General features: G+C 40.9%; 1 protein-coding gene across 1 annotated transcript; it reads left to right on the top strand.

Annotated features, from left to right (window-relative positions):
- The first annotated feature begins 237 nt into the window (after window positions 1-237).
- On the top strand, window positions 238-18,041 carry trim59 (tripartite motif containing 59). The gene is made up of 3 exons (XM_078209029.1): window positions 238-1,158; window positions 9,788-9,940; window positions 14,533-18,041. Exon 3 carries the CDS (start codon window positions 14,545-14,547, stop codon window positions 15,877-15,879), a length of 1,335 nt encoding a protein of 444 aa, XP_078065155.1. The 5' UTR covers window positions 238-1,158; window positions 9,788-9,940; window positions 14,533-14,544; the 3' UTR covers window positions 15,880-18,041.
- Window positions 18,042-18,072: the final 31 nt, after the last annotated feature.

Below are 18,072 nucleotides of genomic sequence, written 5' to 3'. Positions count from 1 at the left end.
TATCTTGGCTACACAGATTCTTTATCCTATAAAGTTACACAGCAGCTTAAGTAGAGGAAGTTAAGATAATAATTAAGTAAAGAATCTGTTCCAAGGGAAGATCAGTTTTCTCTAATTCTAGGAATGAAGTGAATTGACTGGATGAAAAGAGCTTGGTGATTGTACATAAACCTGTGTGATTAAGTGCAAACCCCTTTAAGAGTGCAGCAGCTCCAGCACAGGGGAAACCGTCCTCTCTTATTGATCGATACTAAACACACAAGAAACACAGGTTACCATCAGAGGGTGTAGGAGGATTAAGCACAACAAAGAGATTAAACAGGGAATATGGCGGATGCTGGAAAACTGCAGTTACACGGGGAATACTGGAGATCTGTGTCTTTAGCGGTTAGACACTTTATACCCCAAACTGACATTCTTCAGACTGTTGGTGGATCTATTGTCGTTTCAATTTCCTAGATAATTTGGCAAATGTCAGAGAAAGTTGTGATTTAAAATAAAATTAATTTGCGCCAATTTGTAATCATTTTAAAAACCTAATTATCTATTAAAATAAAGAAAATCGCCAGTGTTTTATATTGAGGGTGCACTATTCTGTTAAAACCATATAAGGAATTAATTAATTCTGTCCCACATCCTTTCCAGCTATATAATTATTTCCATTTCTACTTTGTTTCAGTTCTGTAGAAGGGTCATTCAAATCCGAAACGTTAACTCTTGTTTTTTCGCCACGGATGCTGAGTTTATCCAGCACTTTCTGTTTTCATTGAGGAATGGACTAGTCTTGTTACAATTGCTGGATGTGTAGTTTAGAAGTTGGAGGACGAGCGCGCACTCCCGCTCTGGACGCGGTTTTATGGTTTCTTGTTGCATTTTGAAGATTCAAATGTGAACAGCAGCCTCGGCTATTCGCTGTTTGCAAAAGAGGGCTGGATGTCCCGACATGCGCCATGTACAACTCTCCTTGGGAGCTACAGTGGGAGGAAGGCCAGCACGAGAGAGGATGCTTTATTCAAACCCAGCAGCAGCAGCAGCAGACAGGAGCACAGAGCCGTCTCCATTCAAACCCAGTTGCAGCAGCTAGGAGCACTGAACCGCCTCCATTCAGCAGCCAGGAGCACTGAGCCCCTCTCCGCCGCTGCGTCCCCTCTCCTCCCGGTAAGTGGTCACTCTATTGTCCCGGCTCTTCCCTGGCCGCGGTCTCGCAGCCAAAAGCTTCCCGAGCTGTTGAGGCAGCCTCGGTGTTCAGTGTTAGGCCCGACCGAGCGACCGGTTTGGGAGGGAGAAAGATCCTGGAGTTGGGATGCGGGAGAATGGGAAGCTGGGAATGTGAATCCACCTCGAGGAAGCTGAGCCCCGATTGTAATTTCCAGCAGCTTTGTTCATTGATTCTCTCTGAACCGTTCAGGGGAGAGGGGATGGAGTCCTTTCCAAACAGCACCCTGCTACAATAGAAATAACAAAACCCATTGCGGGTGACATCGGGATCTTTAAAGAAAAAGGACAAAAATCCCATGTTATACCATTTATTGCAAGCTGATCTGTGTTCTGAAGAGTCCTAACTTGACCACTCTACAAACTAAAAAACACCACTTATGCAACTCGAGCCTTTCTGGTCCCTAGTCCAAAAGAAAATATCAATTCCAAACTGGGGCGAAGGTTACTGATAATGTAATCATTTAGCACAAGTTGCAAAACCGTCGCTGTCGGTCTTTTGTTACCTTTTTGCCTCTCGTATGGTTCAGGTTTGCTGAAAATGATAAAACATGACCATATGAACAATTGATTGTGTACCTTGCTGCTATCCAGACATGTTTGTGAAAGGAGCTGAGAATAGGCATCCATGGCATCTTTGTCGTGGGGGGGGAGGAGAAGACACGATTTGTATTTACCTCCTAAATCTGTTCCACAATAGTACTTTTATTTTATTTTCTTTAAACTATTCCAGTACACAATTCCTCAATTTCATCAAACAAGGAGTCAAATGAGCAGTTGCAGTTTTGTTTTGTAATTGTCCTGGAATCACCAGTCATTCTAATGCAGGTTCGGATACTTGGGGGGTCCATTGTGTAAAAGCTGCATTCAATGAAGCCCTTATGGCGTGAAGACACTTGCCAACCTGGACTTCATTCATTCAACACAAAATAGATCCAAGATCTTCTGCCATTTCTGTAAGGTCAAATTTGCAATAGCAGCAAGTCCACATTGATTTAGACTCAATTTTCGAAGTCTGTTTCCACTCTATCCAAAATGATTCTGAAGATGCTTCAAAAATCCCCCCCATCCTCTATCGGGTGCCTCTGATCTATAAACAACACTAATCACAAGTTCTTTGCCTGTTTTCTCTTTTTCAAGTGGAGGGATTCACAAACCTGTCAAAAGGAAATGTTGAAACAAAAGCAAAATGACTTTCATTATTTTAAAGAACTGTACAGAATTTAACTCGTTTATTTCCAAAAAAAATTGTACTATTAAAATGGGCTTGTCACTTTTCATGAAGAAGGACCTGAAAAATATATTTGTCACAATGACTACTGTGATTTTTGCTCAATGTCTAGCACAGTGTTTAGCACTGCTGCCTCACAGCGCCAGGGATCCGGGTTCAATTCCAAGCTTGGGTCACTGTCTGTGTGGAGTCTGCATGTTCTCCCTGTGTCTGTGTGGGTTTCCTCCGGCTGCTCAGGTCTCCTCCCACAGTCTGAAAGAAGTGCTGGTTAGATGCATTGGCCATGCTAAATTCTCTCTCAGTGTATCCGAACAGGCACCAGAGTGTGGTGACGAGGGGATATTCACAGTAACTTCATTGCAGTGTTAATGTAAACCTACTTGTGACTAATAAATAAACTTTACATCCATAAATGATACAGTGACATCTTTGGAATACTGGAAAATATGTCCTTGTGATGCATCATTATTAATAAATGAAGCATTGCTTGGTAGATTTAATTATCCCTTCATTTATTAGGTTTAGAACTATCAATATTTATGTATTTCTATGCCTTGTTCTGCTGTCATTAAAAAAACATTTATTAAGAAAGCAAATTAAATGTACCAAACTTAAACTTTTTCTGATCAAATTTTTGATGCATTATCTCCTAACTGTAATGTGATATAATTCCACTAAATGTCAGTGCTGTGTCATGTGAACTTGAGAGGAGGCATCTGAAAGCTTCAGCTGTTTGCTCAACATTCCTTATATTGGAATACAAAACAGATTAGCATCTAATTATATTTGTAGTTCAATCACCAGACAAGCAATACCATTTAACAAGTGGCCTCGAGGAAGGAAATTATTTATTTGCCGTTGTTGTTTCTGAATTAAATGCCATTTATTTCCATTTCTCAACCTTAATTTTGAAGCTCTGTAAACTCTAATCTTATTTGGTAAAGTTAATAGCTAGGTTCTAATAGTCTTTTCTAGCTACACACTTTCTTGTTAATAATGGAAATTGATTTTTCTAAAACAACATTACATACTTCACATTCAAAAGTGATGTTGGAAAAATAATCACTGAGAAATAGTCCTCGAGTTTGTGAATTGTTTTTCAGCTAGTGCTTTAAGCAACAATTTTTTTCTCAGTAAAAGCTATTAAAATCATATTAGTGCAAGTTCCACTGGTGAGGTTGAGTAACTGACAGCAGTATAGACCAAACAAGGGCTATATTTGATCCCAAATCTGTGCTCTGTTGTCTACAATTGACCTCACTATGCTATTGATATAGGGAAGTTAGTGAGTTACCGGTTGATACCAAGTGATTCCTACATGTTGTTCATAGAAAGAAATCATCATAGAAACCCTACAGTGCAGAAGGAGGCCATTCGGCCCATCGAGTCTGCACTGACCACAATCCCCCCCACATACCCACCCTACCCCCACATATTTACCCACGAATCCCTCTAACCTCCGCATCTCAGGACTCTAAGGGGCAATTTTTTTTTCCTGGCCAATCAACCTAACCCGCACATCTTTGGACTGTGGGAGGAAACCGGAGCACCCGGAGGAAACCCACGCAGACACGAGGAGAATGTGCAAACTCCACACAGACAGTGACCCAAGCCGGGAATCAAACCCAGGTCCCTGGAGCTGTGAAGCAGCAGTGCTAACCACTGTGCTACCGTGCCGCCCCGTTGTTTTTAAAGTTTGTTTATTAGTCACAAGTAAGGCTTACATTTACACTGCAATGAAGTTACTGTGAAATTCTCCTAATCGCCACAGTCCGGAACCTGTTCAGATCAATGCACCGAACCAGCATGTCTTTCAGAATGTGGGGGGAAACCGGAGCACCTGGAGGAAACCCACGCAGACACGGGGAGAACGTGCAAGTTCTACACAGACCCAAGTCGGGAATCCCTGTGAAGCAGCAGTACTAACTACTGTGCTTCCATGCCACCCCTATTTCAAATGTACAGATTGAAACAGGAAATTGACCACAGTGCTCCACGCGAGCCATATACGTTAGCAAATTGACTGACAATGGTCCTATATAAACACACATGAAAGAAAGACTTGTGTTTATATAGCATCTTTCCCAACCACCTGCCATCTCTAAATGCTTTACAGCCAGTTAAGTATTTTTCTTATTTAGCAGGGCTTGAGCACAAAAATCAAGGCGGATGCCGCAGTGGAGTATGGAGGAAGCATTGCACTGTTGGAGTTTGCTGAGTTCAAATTAGCTGCTCCATTTCCTGCAGTACAATAGTGACTACACTTTACAAAGTGCTTCATTGGCTGTAAAGCGCTTTGAGCCGTTCAGTGATCATGAAAAATGCTAGGCTTTCTTTTGAAGTGTCACTATAATTTGTTTATCGAGGGATAAATATTGTACTGCACTGGAGTGCCAGCCTTGATGTATGCGCTCAAGTCTTGGGTCGGGACTTGGACCCACAACCATGTGACTCTGAAGTGCAAGTGTTACAAACTCAGCCAAAATAATGACTCAAGAATGGATGCTTAGTGTGAATTACTGGGTGAAAAGTCAGTACCTTTTGAAGCACTCGAATTGTTGCGATAAGTGAATAAATTCAGATTTGAAAATCTGATCCCAATTACAGAGCACGCATCATGTGTGCTCTGCCCCAATGCATTGTCTGCTGATTCTTCATACTGAGCCAATTTCTTGGCAATTTTTGTCAGTGGTAATTTGCCATTGTCTTCCACCCTCGGGAGGGCAAAGATGCAGGTCCCAAGTTTACCTCAGTCAGAATGGGAATCAGACCCACACTGCTGGCATTGTTCTGAACTACACTAGCTATCTAGCCAACTGAGCTAAACCCCAGACGTGTCTCCTGCTTCCCACAGTGTATAAACATTTGACTGTACAACTATACTTTGACGGATTTTATACTCAGCCGGGTCAGATTGGAAATATTTTCCATTTAGGTTGTTTGGCAGCACCTGAGACAGTCCTTTGAAGCTCCTTATGTCAAACTAGCTGACTTTACAAATCCTTCCCCCCTAAAAGCTGATTAATATTGCAGTTCTCCAAACAAGCTATTCTTGTAAATGATGAGAGCTTTTATCCCATGTGGCATACAGGTCACAGGGGACTTCACACCCACATCTCTACAGTGAATAACTTTGTTTGTCCCAAACCATGACACACGTTTTTAATCTGGAAATTCTTATCCTTCGAGTTACTTAGCAAGGCATAACAATATTACTCCAAAGTTAAGAAGTCTGAAAGTCGAGGAGTGTGTCTTTGCTGTAGATATGAACACACAAAGCAGATGCACGGTCAGAGCCCATGGGATAATTTGTTTTGTAATTCTGCATATGTTGCAAAAATTTATGTTGAGCAACAGTGTCCTTATTACGCCTTATTAGTTTATCCAACATTATGGTTTACTCGCCAACAGCATAGTGACAATTAATAGCCTTTTGTTTGTATTTGTAAGTACACAGAATAGTTAACCTGAAAAGGCTCAAGTACTGCATTTATTTCATAAATAAGGAAGGTCAGTAATTGAGTGAGTGAGAAATATTTTTCACAGTAAGTTAAATAAACCCATGATTTAGCCTGTTTGTTGTTGTTAATAAGATACTTTTTAAGTGATTCTTAAAACCTAAAGTTCTTACAGTGATCAATGTGTGATTGTGTGGTAACACATTCAAAAAGTAATTTAACTGATCCAATGAAAAATAGCTCCACACACACAGTTATATGTAAAATGCTGCAATTGTACAAATTGGTGCACATTGAACAAGAGTTTTCTACCATTTCTTTCGCCATTTTCTAGGCGACATGCATTCCTACGATGACACATACAGAAGCCGATGTGTGTTTGTCAGATGTTGGCTGTTCCTGCATGAAACAGAACTGATGTCTGTGAGGTCAACTTATTTGGCTGCCCCAGTGTTAATACTCTTGATGCACTACACAGTACCAAGATCCCAGGAATGGGATTTGGCAGGATTGGTAGCTTTCAAATGGTGGCTGGTGATTTCAGCATTTTACTACTTTTCTGTTTGACGGGTACAGGGAGGGTGACTGAGTTAGCGGAACTCCATTGGCTTCTTGAGGATGAGGTCCAGATGAGTGATTAGACTGGGTGGTCCTGGTGGAAAATGAAGGGGGAAAATCTCAACACTTGCCTGTAATCCTTCCTTACATGTCGGCCCTTCAGTGGGCACAGAATAAAATTTTCAACTGTAGCAATTGTGGGGGAGTAGGCCTCACTTGTGCCATAAATGAATCTTGCAGTCAGTAGGTGCATAGGCTTCTATCATCCAAGAAATTTCCCTGCACGGAGTATGCCAGGAACAGAGCAAACCCCCTGTTTTCGTTCCCAACGATAATGTGGTCTTGTGCCCAAATCACTATCATGCATTGGCTGTTGTAGACCATGCTGCCAACCATCTGAAGTTTAAACTTGTATTACGACTGGTTTGCATAAATCTCAGGTTACTGATGCTAATAGATTTTAAACCTGAACTTTGTACTGGAAATGGCAAAGAACGGCTGTTGCTGTCATCCTCTCTGCTCCACCATTGAAGTTACAGTGTTAAAAACAGGACTTAAAAAATCTCAGGAACAACGAAGTTCAGACAGACTAGCAATTAAGAAAAATAATATGGCTTGGATCTAGTTGCAAATTTACAATTGAAAATTGGCAGAAAACTTGATCATTATTCTCTTTCATATGGTTTATTGTTCAGTGAAAGCAAATTTACACATTTTATTAGTATAGCAAATGCACAGTTTTATATAATACCTCACCTCTACCCAAAACATCAAGGGGTAGAGTTTCTGCTTTGGGCTCAATTGAGGAGAGGTGCAAGTTGTGCCTGAAATTATGCTAAGATATTTTTCTAACAAGTTTCTGCTGAAATTAATTTGCATATCACCAAATATATCAGTCCTGAACACACAAACTTGGGCACTGTTTAAGAATACATTTTACTTAAAATTATTTTTATATATAGTGTAGTGGCATCGTTACTGAACTAGTAACCCAGAGGTCCAAACTAATGCTCCAGAGACAATTTCATAGAATCTTAGTGCAGAAGGAGGTCATTTGGCCCATCGAGTCTGCACTGACCACAATCTCACCCACACTTCATAGCCCCATGTATTTATCTTACTAGTACCCCTGACATTTAGGGGCAATTTAGCATAGCCAATCAACTCAATCCACACATCTTTGGAGAGTGGGAGGAAACTGGAGCACCCAGAGGAAACCCACGCAGACACGAGGAGAATGTGCACACTCCACACAGACAGTGATCCAAGGCCGGAACCAAACCCAGGCCCTTGGCGCTGAGGCAGCTGCGCTAACCACTGTGTCACCATGCCGCCCCAAGTTCAGATCCTACCTCTGCAGCTATGGGAATTTTAATTAATTGAATTTATGTTATTGACTCTTTAAAAAATGCCCCCTGAATTGCCTAGGAAGCCACTGAGTTCATGGGCAATAAACGCTACCTCAGCCAGCGACACCCACATCCCTGAATAAATAAAGAAAACTAGATCAAAACGTATATCTCATAGTCAATGATCATAAAACTACTGGACTGTGGGGGGGGGGGGGGGGGGGGGAACCCATCGGGTTCACCAGTGTGCTTCGGGGAGATTTTCCAATTTGCCATTCTTATCAGGTTGGCCAACTCTGCGTCCAGTGGGGGGTGGGGGGGGGTAGAGGATAAGGGATACCGCTGGAGGAGTGACAGTGGGAGGTGACAAGACCTGATGACCTAGGAGTGTCAGAGGTCCTTGGGCACACTTAGTCAGCTCTTAATACAAACAGCACTGACACCATGCATCCATTGCAAGATCTTTAATTACTTGTGCACAAGGAGAACTCCTCTCCCTCCATTGAAATGCCACCTGGTTTCACTTCCACAGCAGAAAGGGTGAGGGAATTTTAAGAGAAAACGTGCACAGCATCAAGGAGGCCAAAATTGGCTGCTCACATGAAAGAACTCACTGCATATAAAATTCTTTACTTTTCCCCATGAGAGTATCTCATGAAACTTTGCTTTCAGTGTAAACGGGATTGATCTTTGCGCTCCACTTTAATATTATATCCTGCCAGACCCAACCAGCTGGGGTGACACAGTGGTTAGCAATTAGGAAGGCAGATGGCATAATGACTTCTATTACAAGGGGACTGGAGTACAGCAATAAACAATTATTACAATTGTACAGGGCTTTGGTGAGACCACACTGAATACTATGAAGTTTTGGTCTCCATATTTAGGGAAGGATATAATTGCAGTGAAAGTTCATTAGATTGGTCCCTGGGATGAGGGAGTTGGTCTTTGATGAGAGACTTGTGTAAATTGAGTCCATGTTCTGTGGACACCGAGATCTCTCTGCTCATCCACACTACCAAGTATCTTACCATTAGCCCAGTACTCTGTATTCCTGTTACTCCTTCCAAAGTGAATCACCTCACACTTTTCCGCATTAAATTCCATTTGCCACCTCTCAGCCCAGCTCTGCAGCTTATCCATGTACCTCTGTAACCTGCAACATCCTTCCACACTGTCCACAACTCCACCGACTTTAGTATCATTTGCAAATTTACTAACCCATCCTTCTACACCCTCATGCAGGTCATTTATAAAAATGACAAACAGCAGTGGCCCCAAAACAGATCCTTGCGGTACACCACTAGTTACTGAACTCCAGGATGAACATTTCCCATCAACAACCACCCTCTGTCTTCTTACAGCGAGCCAATTTCTGATCCAAACCGCTAAATCACCCTCAATCCCATGCCTCCGTATTTTCTGCAATAGCCTACCGTGGGTATGTCCGAGATGAGGAGAAATGATTTAACTTCAAGGGTTGTGAACCTTTGGATTCTCTACCCCAAAGTTGTGGATGCTCCATTGTTGAAGACATTTAAGCTGGGATAGATATTTGGTGTCTTCGGGAATCAAAGGGTGTGGAGCGTGGGCAGGAAAATGGAGTTTGATCTCCAAGATCAGCCATGATCACATTGAAAGGCAAAGCAGGCTTGACAGCCCATGTCATCTACTTTCGCTCTATTTCTTGTGTTCCTGCTCTAAAGACTGGTGAAAATGAGAAGGGCTGGTGTAGTCATGAGTAACAGATTTTAATGCCATAATGTGAAAATTACTGAAATCTTATCTATCATTGAAATTAATTTTAGAAGTTTGGAGTCACATTCCCTCAAGGAAAATTAATATTGCAGGTTTTAAATATATTTTTGTTTGCATTTTCTTCTTTCTTTTAATCACGTATGCTGCAATTTTTTTGCTTGGCATGCAATGAGTTAAATGTGATTAATCTTTCCGTTTTTTTACTTCCTGCTTTGCAGTCTATGTCTCTCAGTTCGGGCTTTTGATTGAAGATGCTTCCTGTTCACAGACACCACAGATTCCTGCAAAGGGAGTGCTGTAAATGGATCAGATGCTTGGTTATCTGAAATTTCTTGACAAACCCATGAAAGGTCTTTGGGAAACTACAAGAGGTAAATTTTACTAAAAAAAGTCCCTTCAGCGCTCGCAGCAAAATCCAGACCAGTGAGCAAACTGGAGGGAAGAGATGCAAACTGGAGGGAAGCCAATACTTGCCAGTTTTAGGAAATTCAAAGGCTTATCAAGGTTGTTATTGCTGTGCACAGACTCTTTTAGACATTCATTATTAACATGAACAGGCCCAGGTTAGGTAAAGTTCCCTTTACACCACCAGCTAATCTGTGGTGAATTAGCACCATGCTCATTTGTGATTGAATTGGGACAGTCCAGATTCATTTGTCACCAGGCAGATGAGGCTTGATTTGAAGTCATATCCCAGTGTTTGACCTGCTGTACCATCCTGTTTCCTTTGAGAAGAGGAAGAATTGGCTACAGCAAGATTAAAGGGCAGAATGAAACTATTCCAGAATGCAGCTTTGTGTACCCTGTTTCAGAAATGTCCTGCGAATGGGTGAACAGTTTAACAAATTTGATGATCTCGGCAAAGATCTGAAGGTGGTTGCACTGACACTACCTCATTTAGGACTTTGAACAACTGCATATATTTTTAACATTTAGTCAAATACATAGCACATACTTTCCGAATTTAGAGACACCTCATGTTTTTTAAATGCATTCAATATTACTTTATTACTGAAATCTCAGTATCCTGGTACTGGCCATCTAACACCACCTTGAGAGAGTCTTAACACTGCACTGGAACAGTTGCTGCAAGTGTGAATGGAAAGTGAGGATCAAACCTGGATTTCTCTGAAATGGCCTTGTTGGTTCTATAGTCTGATATAACATGCATTGTCAAAGCTTTATATTAGAAGGATGAGTACTTAGTAATGAATATGGCGAGAGTCATGCAATCACATTATTGTGGGGAATGTAGATTATAAATGGTAAATCAGCATACTCTTTTCTGCTGCACTTCCCCTTACAAAGTGAGGAAGGAACCTTGATCAAGGAATAGATTTTGAGAGACAATACTTCAGGCCCTTTACTGGGGCAAGAAGACACACAACTGAAATATCATTTTCTGTTTGAGAATTAAATGAAACCCAATCCCTGTAGATCCACACCAAAGCCTGCTAGGCCTGTCCAGGAGGAAGCAAGTTTGGATGTAAATGTCTGCAGCATGTGCAAGCCAGAGAGGTGAAGTATTAACTGCCTGGTGCTTGAGAAACACTTGCAGTATGGACCAATTTCTGAAAGCCTTGACAACTCTGGCTGTTAGTGAAGTCACAAACCAACAAGAACTTTTCAGAGCCCACAAAAAAATGGGCAAAATGTTGCTATTTTCTTGTAGTGTAGCAGTGGGTGAGAAGAGACATTGAAGTCAGCATTCCCAATAGCAGCTTCTTCCATCATATTGTTAGGGAGAAAGAAAAAAGTTGGAAGAGGTGGGCTCCTTAGTCATGCTGGCGAGAGTCTGCCCCACCAGCAACCTGGTTCCTAAAGATCAGAGCACCATTTCAAAGGCTGCCTCGATGCATGAAAGTTAAAATAGAACCCTGACAGTGCCTGGACATGATTCTCTTCCCCCGCCCCCCTCCCCAGCGATGCACTCACCTGAGCTCCTCCCAGCCAATGTCCATCAGCACATTAAGTTTCTAGATACTATTGATCCTGCCAAATCCAATGGCCATTGTCAAATTGTTCCTACTCCCAAAGTGATTTTGCCCAGCATGTGCATATTATACTGACTACAGCTCAAAAGGAGTGTTAAATGGAGACTCACTCGCCCTGTCAAGTGGATATAAAAAAATCCCATGGTACTGTTGAAATTAGTGAGACAGATCCTCTGGTAGTCCATGCATTACTTAACCATTGACCAACATCCACCAGAACAGATTATCTGGTCAATTACTTAATGACCATGGGAACGTGCTACCACAAAATGACTGCCAGGTTTTTGTCCACTAGAATAAACTGTACAACAACTTGCATTAGTATAGCACTTTTAATGTAGTCAACTATCCAAAGGCACTTTCACCAGAGCAACAATAAAAATATGACACCTGAGATACATAGAGATAATTGGACAGATAACTGAAACCTTGGTCAAGATATAGGTTTTAAGGAACAGAAAGAGGTAGAGATTTAGGAAGGGAATTTCAGAATTGGCAAACAGGATTTGGTGGGAGTTTGAATATGGGCAGGAGTTAGAACTGTCCAATTAGACACTTGCATGTATGCATATTCTTAAAAAAAATCAATTTAACCTTTGACAGACGGTAGCAAAGCACGCAACTCAGACCATAATTATATCACAACAGGCCACTATGAGGCAACTTAATTTGATAGTTATCTTTATGTGGGAACATTGTCAATTGATTCCATTCTTGCATTGAAATTCAGTAAGATTTAATGCACAGAAGGACTCAAGTCTAATTCCATTTTCCAGCTCATAGTCTCTAGCTTTGTAGGTTACAATACCTCAAGTATATAATCCACTTATTTTTTATTAAATGTGCAGACCGTTTCTGCTTCTGCCACACTTTCAGATGAATTCCGGATGCCCTCCACCCTCAGAGTGAACTCCTACTCAACTCACCTCTAATCTTTAGATCAATTATCTTTAAATCTATACCTTCTGTTTTTTGACATCAATGCTAAGGGAAAGGTCTTGTCTATCCATTCTCTCTGGACCGGTCATGTTATACGTCTCAATTAAATCTCACATTGGAACAAAGGAGGTCAAAGAAAATAATTCCGGCCTAACGAATCTTTTCTCCATAGACATTGGGAGAGCTGCCCCATAGACTAGCTGAGCAACAATCTGACAGTCATACTCATGGAATCAAACCTTACTGACAATGTCCCAGACATCACCATCTGTGGGTTTGTCCTCTTCCCACCTGCAGGACAAATCCACTAGAGGTGGTGATAGTGGAATACAATCACGAGGGAGTTGCTCTGGGAATCCTCCACATGACTTTGGACTCCATGAAATATTATGACATCAGGTCAAACAGGAAATCATGTGCTGATTTCCTCCTGCACCCAGTGTCTCCCCCAATGAATCAATATTTCTCCATGTTGAAGTTACAACACAGGACTACTTGCATACCAGGCAGTAGAGGTAACATGCAATAGACGGTGCTAAGTGATCCCACGCTGAACAGATCAGACCTCTGCAACATCTAGTTATGAGTGGTGGTGGACAGTTAGACAACTAATTGGAGGAGGCGGCTCCACAAATATTCTAATCCTCAATGATGGGAGAGCCCAGCACTTTAGTGTTGTAGCATTTACAACAATGTTCAGCCAGAAACATCAAGTGGGTGACCCATCTTGGACTCCTCCTGAGGTCCCTAGAAACACATGTAAATCTCTTGCCAGTTTGATTCGCTCCATAGGATATCAAGAAATGGCTGTAGGCACAAGATACTGCAAAGGCTATGAGCTCCCAGCAATAATACTGGAGACTTGTTTTCCAGAACTAGCTGTGCCGCTAGCCAAACTGCTCCAATACAACTGCAACTCTGGCATCTACCTGGCAATGTAGAAATTTGCCAAGGTATGTCCTTACAGTATGGCATCAAGGAGCCCAAGCAAAACTGGAGTCAGTGGGGATCAGGAGAGAAAATCTCACCGGTTGGTATCATACCTAGCAAACAGGAAGCTGGTTGTGATTGTTGGAAGTCAATCATCTCAGTTTCAGGACATCACTGCAGGAGTTCCTCAGGGTAGTGTCCTAGGCCCAACCATCTTCAGCTGCTTTATCAATGACCGTCCCTTATAATAAGATCAGACATGGGGGTGTTCACTGATGACTGCATAAATGTTCAGCACCATTTGCAACTCATATCAAAGCACTCCATGTCCAGATGCAGAAAGACCTGGATAAAGTGGCAAATAACATTTGTGCCACACACGTGCCAGGCAATGAACACCTCCAACATGAGACTCTAACCGTCTCCCTTTGACATTCAATGGCATTACCAACATCAAATCCCCCACTATCAATATCCTGGGGAATACTATTGACCAAAAACTTAACCGGACCAGCCTTATAAAGACAGTGGCCATAAGAGCAGGGCAGGGAATTCACTCACCACCTGACTCTTTAGAGCATGTCCACCATCTACAAGGCACACATCATAAGACTTGCCACTGATTTGTATAGCTCCAACAACATGAAGTTCAACAGGAACAATCCAGGACAATGCAGCTTGCTTGATTGGCACCCCAATCCACAACATTAAAGCATCCAACTTCTCCACCACTCAGTGGCAGTAGTGTATAAGAACTATAAGATGTACTGCAGCAACTCGAGGCTCCTTCAATAACACCTTCCAAACCCGTGACCTCTATCACCTAGACAGACAAGGGCAGTAGATACATGGGAACACCACCACTTGTAAGTTCACCGAGAAGCATCCTGACCTCAAACTATATTGCGGTTCTTTCTTCATGGCCGGATCAAAAACCTGGCACTCCCCAACAGCACCTTGATTCCTATACTACATCAATTGTAGTAGTTTGAGAAGATACTACCACCTCATCTTGATTTTCTATGTTAACATAGAACTAAAAGTTTTTGTATCAAATGGGGACATTTGAGATTGTTTTATTAATTGGTTTATTTCCTCAGTTGCAGGCGAACATGGATAACTTTGAGGAAGATTTAACTTGTTCTGTATGCTACTCCATCTTTGAGGACCCTCGTGTATTGCCTTGTTCTCACACCTTTTGTAGAACATGTTTGGAAAACATTGTTCATGAATCAGGATTTATTTCCATTTGGCAGCCCCTCCGAATTCCACTGAAATGTCCTACTTGTAGAAGTATTGTGGATCTACCCCCAGTCGGCACAAGCTCATTACCAATAAACTTTTCACTGATAGGAATTATTGAGAAATACCAGAAAGAAGAACACCCAAAGACTCCTACGTGCCCAGAGCACTTCAGGCAACCCTTAAACATGTTCTGTTTGTTGGACCGTAAATTGGTATGTGGTTTTTGCTTAACAGTGGGTCAGCATCAAGGCCATCCCATTGACGATCTCCAGAATGCTTATATTAAGGAAAAGGAGACATCTAGCAGACTTGTTGAACAGTTAACTGATAAGCATTGGGGCAAAGTATCCATTTTCATTGAACAACTGGAGCACCAGAAATCACAAGCTGAACAAATCATTCAGCAAGATAAAGAAACAGTCATCCAATATTTTGAGAATCTCCAAAAAACAATACAAAGTAAAAAAGAGGCTCTTTTGGTTGCTTTTGATGAGGTCAACTTAAAGATTACCACTGAGTATGTTCCATTAATTCAGGAAATGAAAAAACTGAAGGAAGAACAACATGACCTTCTAACTTTTAGTACATATTTGGAAGATGAAGACGATCCCTTGGCTTTTCTTGAGAAAATTCATATCTACCGCCAGAGGGTGAATACTTTAATGAAAACACAGCTTCCGTGTATTCGTGCACTGAATATGCAACCACGAGCAGGACAATTTCTGATGCAGAAATGGTCAAAGGTTACACTTGACCATATTGAAGATGCACCAATCCCACAAGTGAAACATTGTTTGGAAAATCACTGGAATAAAGATCTTGCAATACGTATCAATCAAATGAAGGAATTTTCTCAAAGATCTGTTACTTCAGTTCTATTTTTAACACTGCTGTTCTTGCTAACCATTGTTTCATTGAGTGTTTTGTTCAAGGATTCTTGCGTTTTGTTAAATGCCACAGTTATTGATCTCCCACAGGTGAAGCAGATGTGTGACGTAGTGCTAGAAGTTTGTGCTGGGCTTAATTCTTTGAAGGCTGCTTTGGAACATTCTGCACAATCGGTGATTGATTCTTTTTGCCAGCTGACAGTTTTATTTCCTTGCATTTATCAAATATTTGGTTTTCAATTAAGTACGGTCTTCCAATACGCTTCAAACAGTTTACAGAGTTTGCTTTCCTCAGAAAGTCACGAACAAACCTAACTGAAAAATGGATTACTCGGCTAGGTGTATTAGTCATTGACGCTAGAGTTACTTTGCTCTAAGTAAGGTACAATATACAGTCAAGAAGTTAAAGTTACATCTTTAAATTTTTTTAAAAAAGAATCAAATTTTACATTGGGGTTGTCCTTAGTTGTTTTAAGAGGAAATTAATAAAATTTACCACTATTGACACCCAGCATTCGTATCAAGCACATTCAGTTTATTATAGCTCAGGTTATAGCGTAAAACTAATTAGGGAACCTTTTAAAAAGTACTAAAATCATACTCTCCATTTACCCAACATTTTTGAACAACTCCCTTGAAAATGACTACCTATAATTTTATATTTGCTGTTCTATGCAGGCTAAACTCATTTTAATTGGAAAGCATTAGTTTGGACTGGATTCAAAAGTTAATTATTAGGTGGATGGTATAAAATGGTTTTAAAAATCTACTAAATTGAGGAATGTCAATGTTAAAAATGGAACGCTTTGACATTTCAATCTCCCTGTCTGGTATTAGCATGGTCAGATGCAGATAGGGGAGCTAATCCATCTGGATAGTTTGGGAATCCCGAGAATTATCTACAGTAACTAACTTGAGAGAAAATGTAAAAGTAGCACTGTACACGGGGAAAACAGGGCTCTGAATGTGTGTACTATGGGAAGGGTAAATTTCTGTGAACTGTTCCATGTTTTGGCTGCAGCAATAGCCATTTTGGGTAAGTACTCATACTTGGGTAAGTTTTCTGTCCGATCAGTTTCCTTTCTCCCCTCTCCCAATTTCACTGTGTCTTATGAATTTTCTGGAATGGAAGGTGAATCTCCTGGGCAATTATTGCCCAAGGTGGTGGTGACAACTGAGTGGTTTCCCAGGTCATTTCAGAAGACACTAGTCAACTGACTGGAATCACAGTACAGTCAGACCAAGTAAGGATTGCAGATTTCCTTCCTTAACGGATTTGTACAATTCATTAATTTCATGGTCAGTTATTGACACTAGCTTTGCATTTCAGATTTAATTAACTGAATATAAAGTTCCCAATTACTAGTGTCAACAGAACTATCCAATTTTTCATTGCATCACTGTGAAACTGCCTGTTGGAAGTAGTCATAGTAGGATTAAGGCCAGCTAAAGTTCATAATGGCTGACCTCGTGTACCTGGGGTTCTCCAGTCAAGAGAAGAAAAGCATACACAAGCAAGGGATAGCAACAATATAATTTCCTCAATCATTAGTTTAAAATGATGGATACCTCCTGAAAATTGTCCACTTTGGAACATTTTTGTAGTTTTTGTACAAAATGAGATTTTATTGCAACAATCTGTCTTGCATCCAAGAAACCAATTAATGGTTCCCAAAATCAGGCTCACTGGTTAAAAACACATTATTGTTGGATCTTACCTACCACTGAGAATAGAGCATTTGAGTTCCATGGGTCACGTTGCACTCCTACAATAAAGTAGCATTATTTGGAACAGAGTACTTAAGCAGATCATGTGGTCAGAGGAGTAATTTGGTAGCTCTGACACAATGTATATAGCTCTATTTTTACTGATTTATGGACTAGCAAATTACACATAGGTTATAATTAATGCTATAACAAATCATGGTAGGATACAAGTATCAAGACAATATTCTAGAGGTTAGACACCTTTTACAGAATTTTACTTAAAATATTTTGAGTATGGTAAATATTCCTAAAGATTTCTGTAAAACTATATTTTAGTCAATATATTTCCAAATTCTCTTCTGAATCTTTGAAATAGCTGACAAATGTTAAACATTATACTTGTATAGAATAAAACTTTGTAAATTACATGTTACTTGCAGTTTTTCCCCCAAAATAATGACATTTGGTTTTATCCAACTCAATGATAATGGTTGGAATGCGAGTCTTTACACGTAATCAAGTCTTAAAGGTACAGGCAATGTGAGTGGAGAGAGGGCCAAGCACAAGTTAAAGAGGTGTGTATTGTCTCCAGCCAGGACAGTCCTGGTTGGAGACCTTTAAGACTTGATTACCTGTAAAGACTCGCATTCCAACTATTATCTTGTAAATTGAGTTTGTGTCTGTATATGCCCCATTTGTGGACACAAGTCCTCACTCACCTGATGAAGGAGCAGTGCTCCGAAAGGTCGTGCTGCCAAATAAACCTGTTGGACTTTAACCTGGTGCTGTGAGACTTCTTAC

Source organism: Mustelus asterias, chromosome 3 (genome assembly GCF_964213995.1).
Source record: "Mustelus asterias chromosome 3, sMusAst1.hap1.1, whole genome shotgun sequence".
Classification (NCBI taxonomy): Eukaryota; Metazoa; Chordata; class Chondrichthyes; order Carcharhiniformes; family Triakidae; genus Mustelus; species Mustelus asterias.
This window is presented reverse-complemented; position numbering and strand designations above follow the sequence as displayed.

Bases quoted from the DNA above. Each gene is read 5' to 3' on its own strand.
- trim59 (XM_078209029.1), top strand. From the start codon at position 14,545: ATGGATAACTTTGAGGAAGATTTAACTTGTTCTGTATGCTACTCCATC.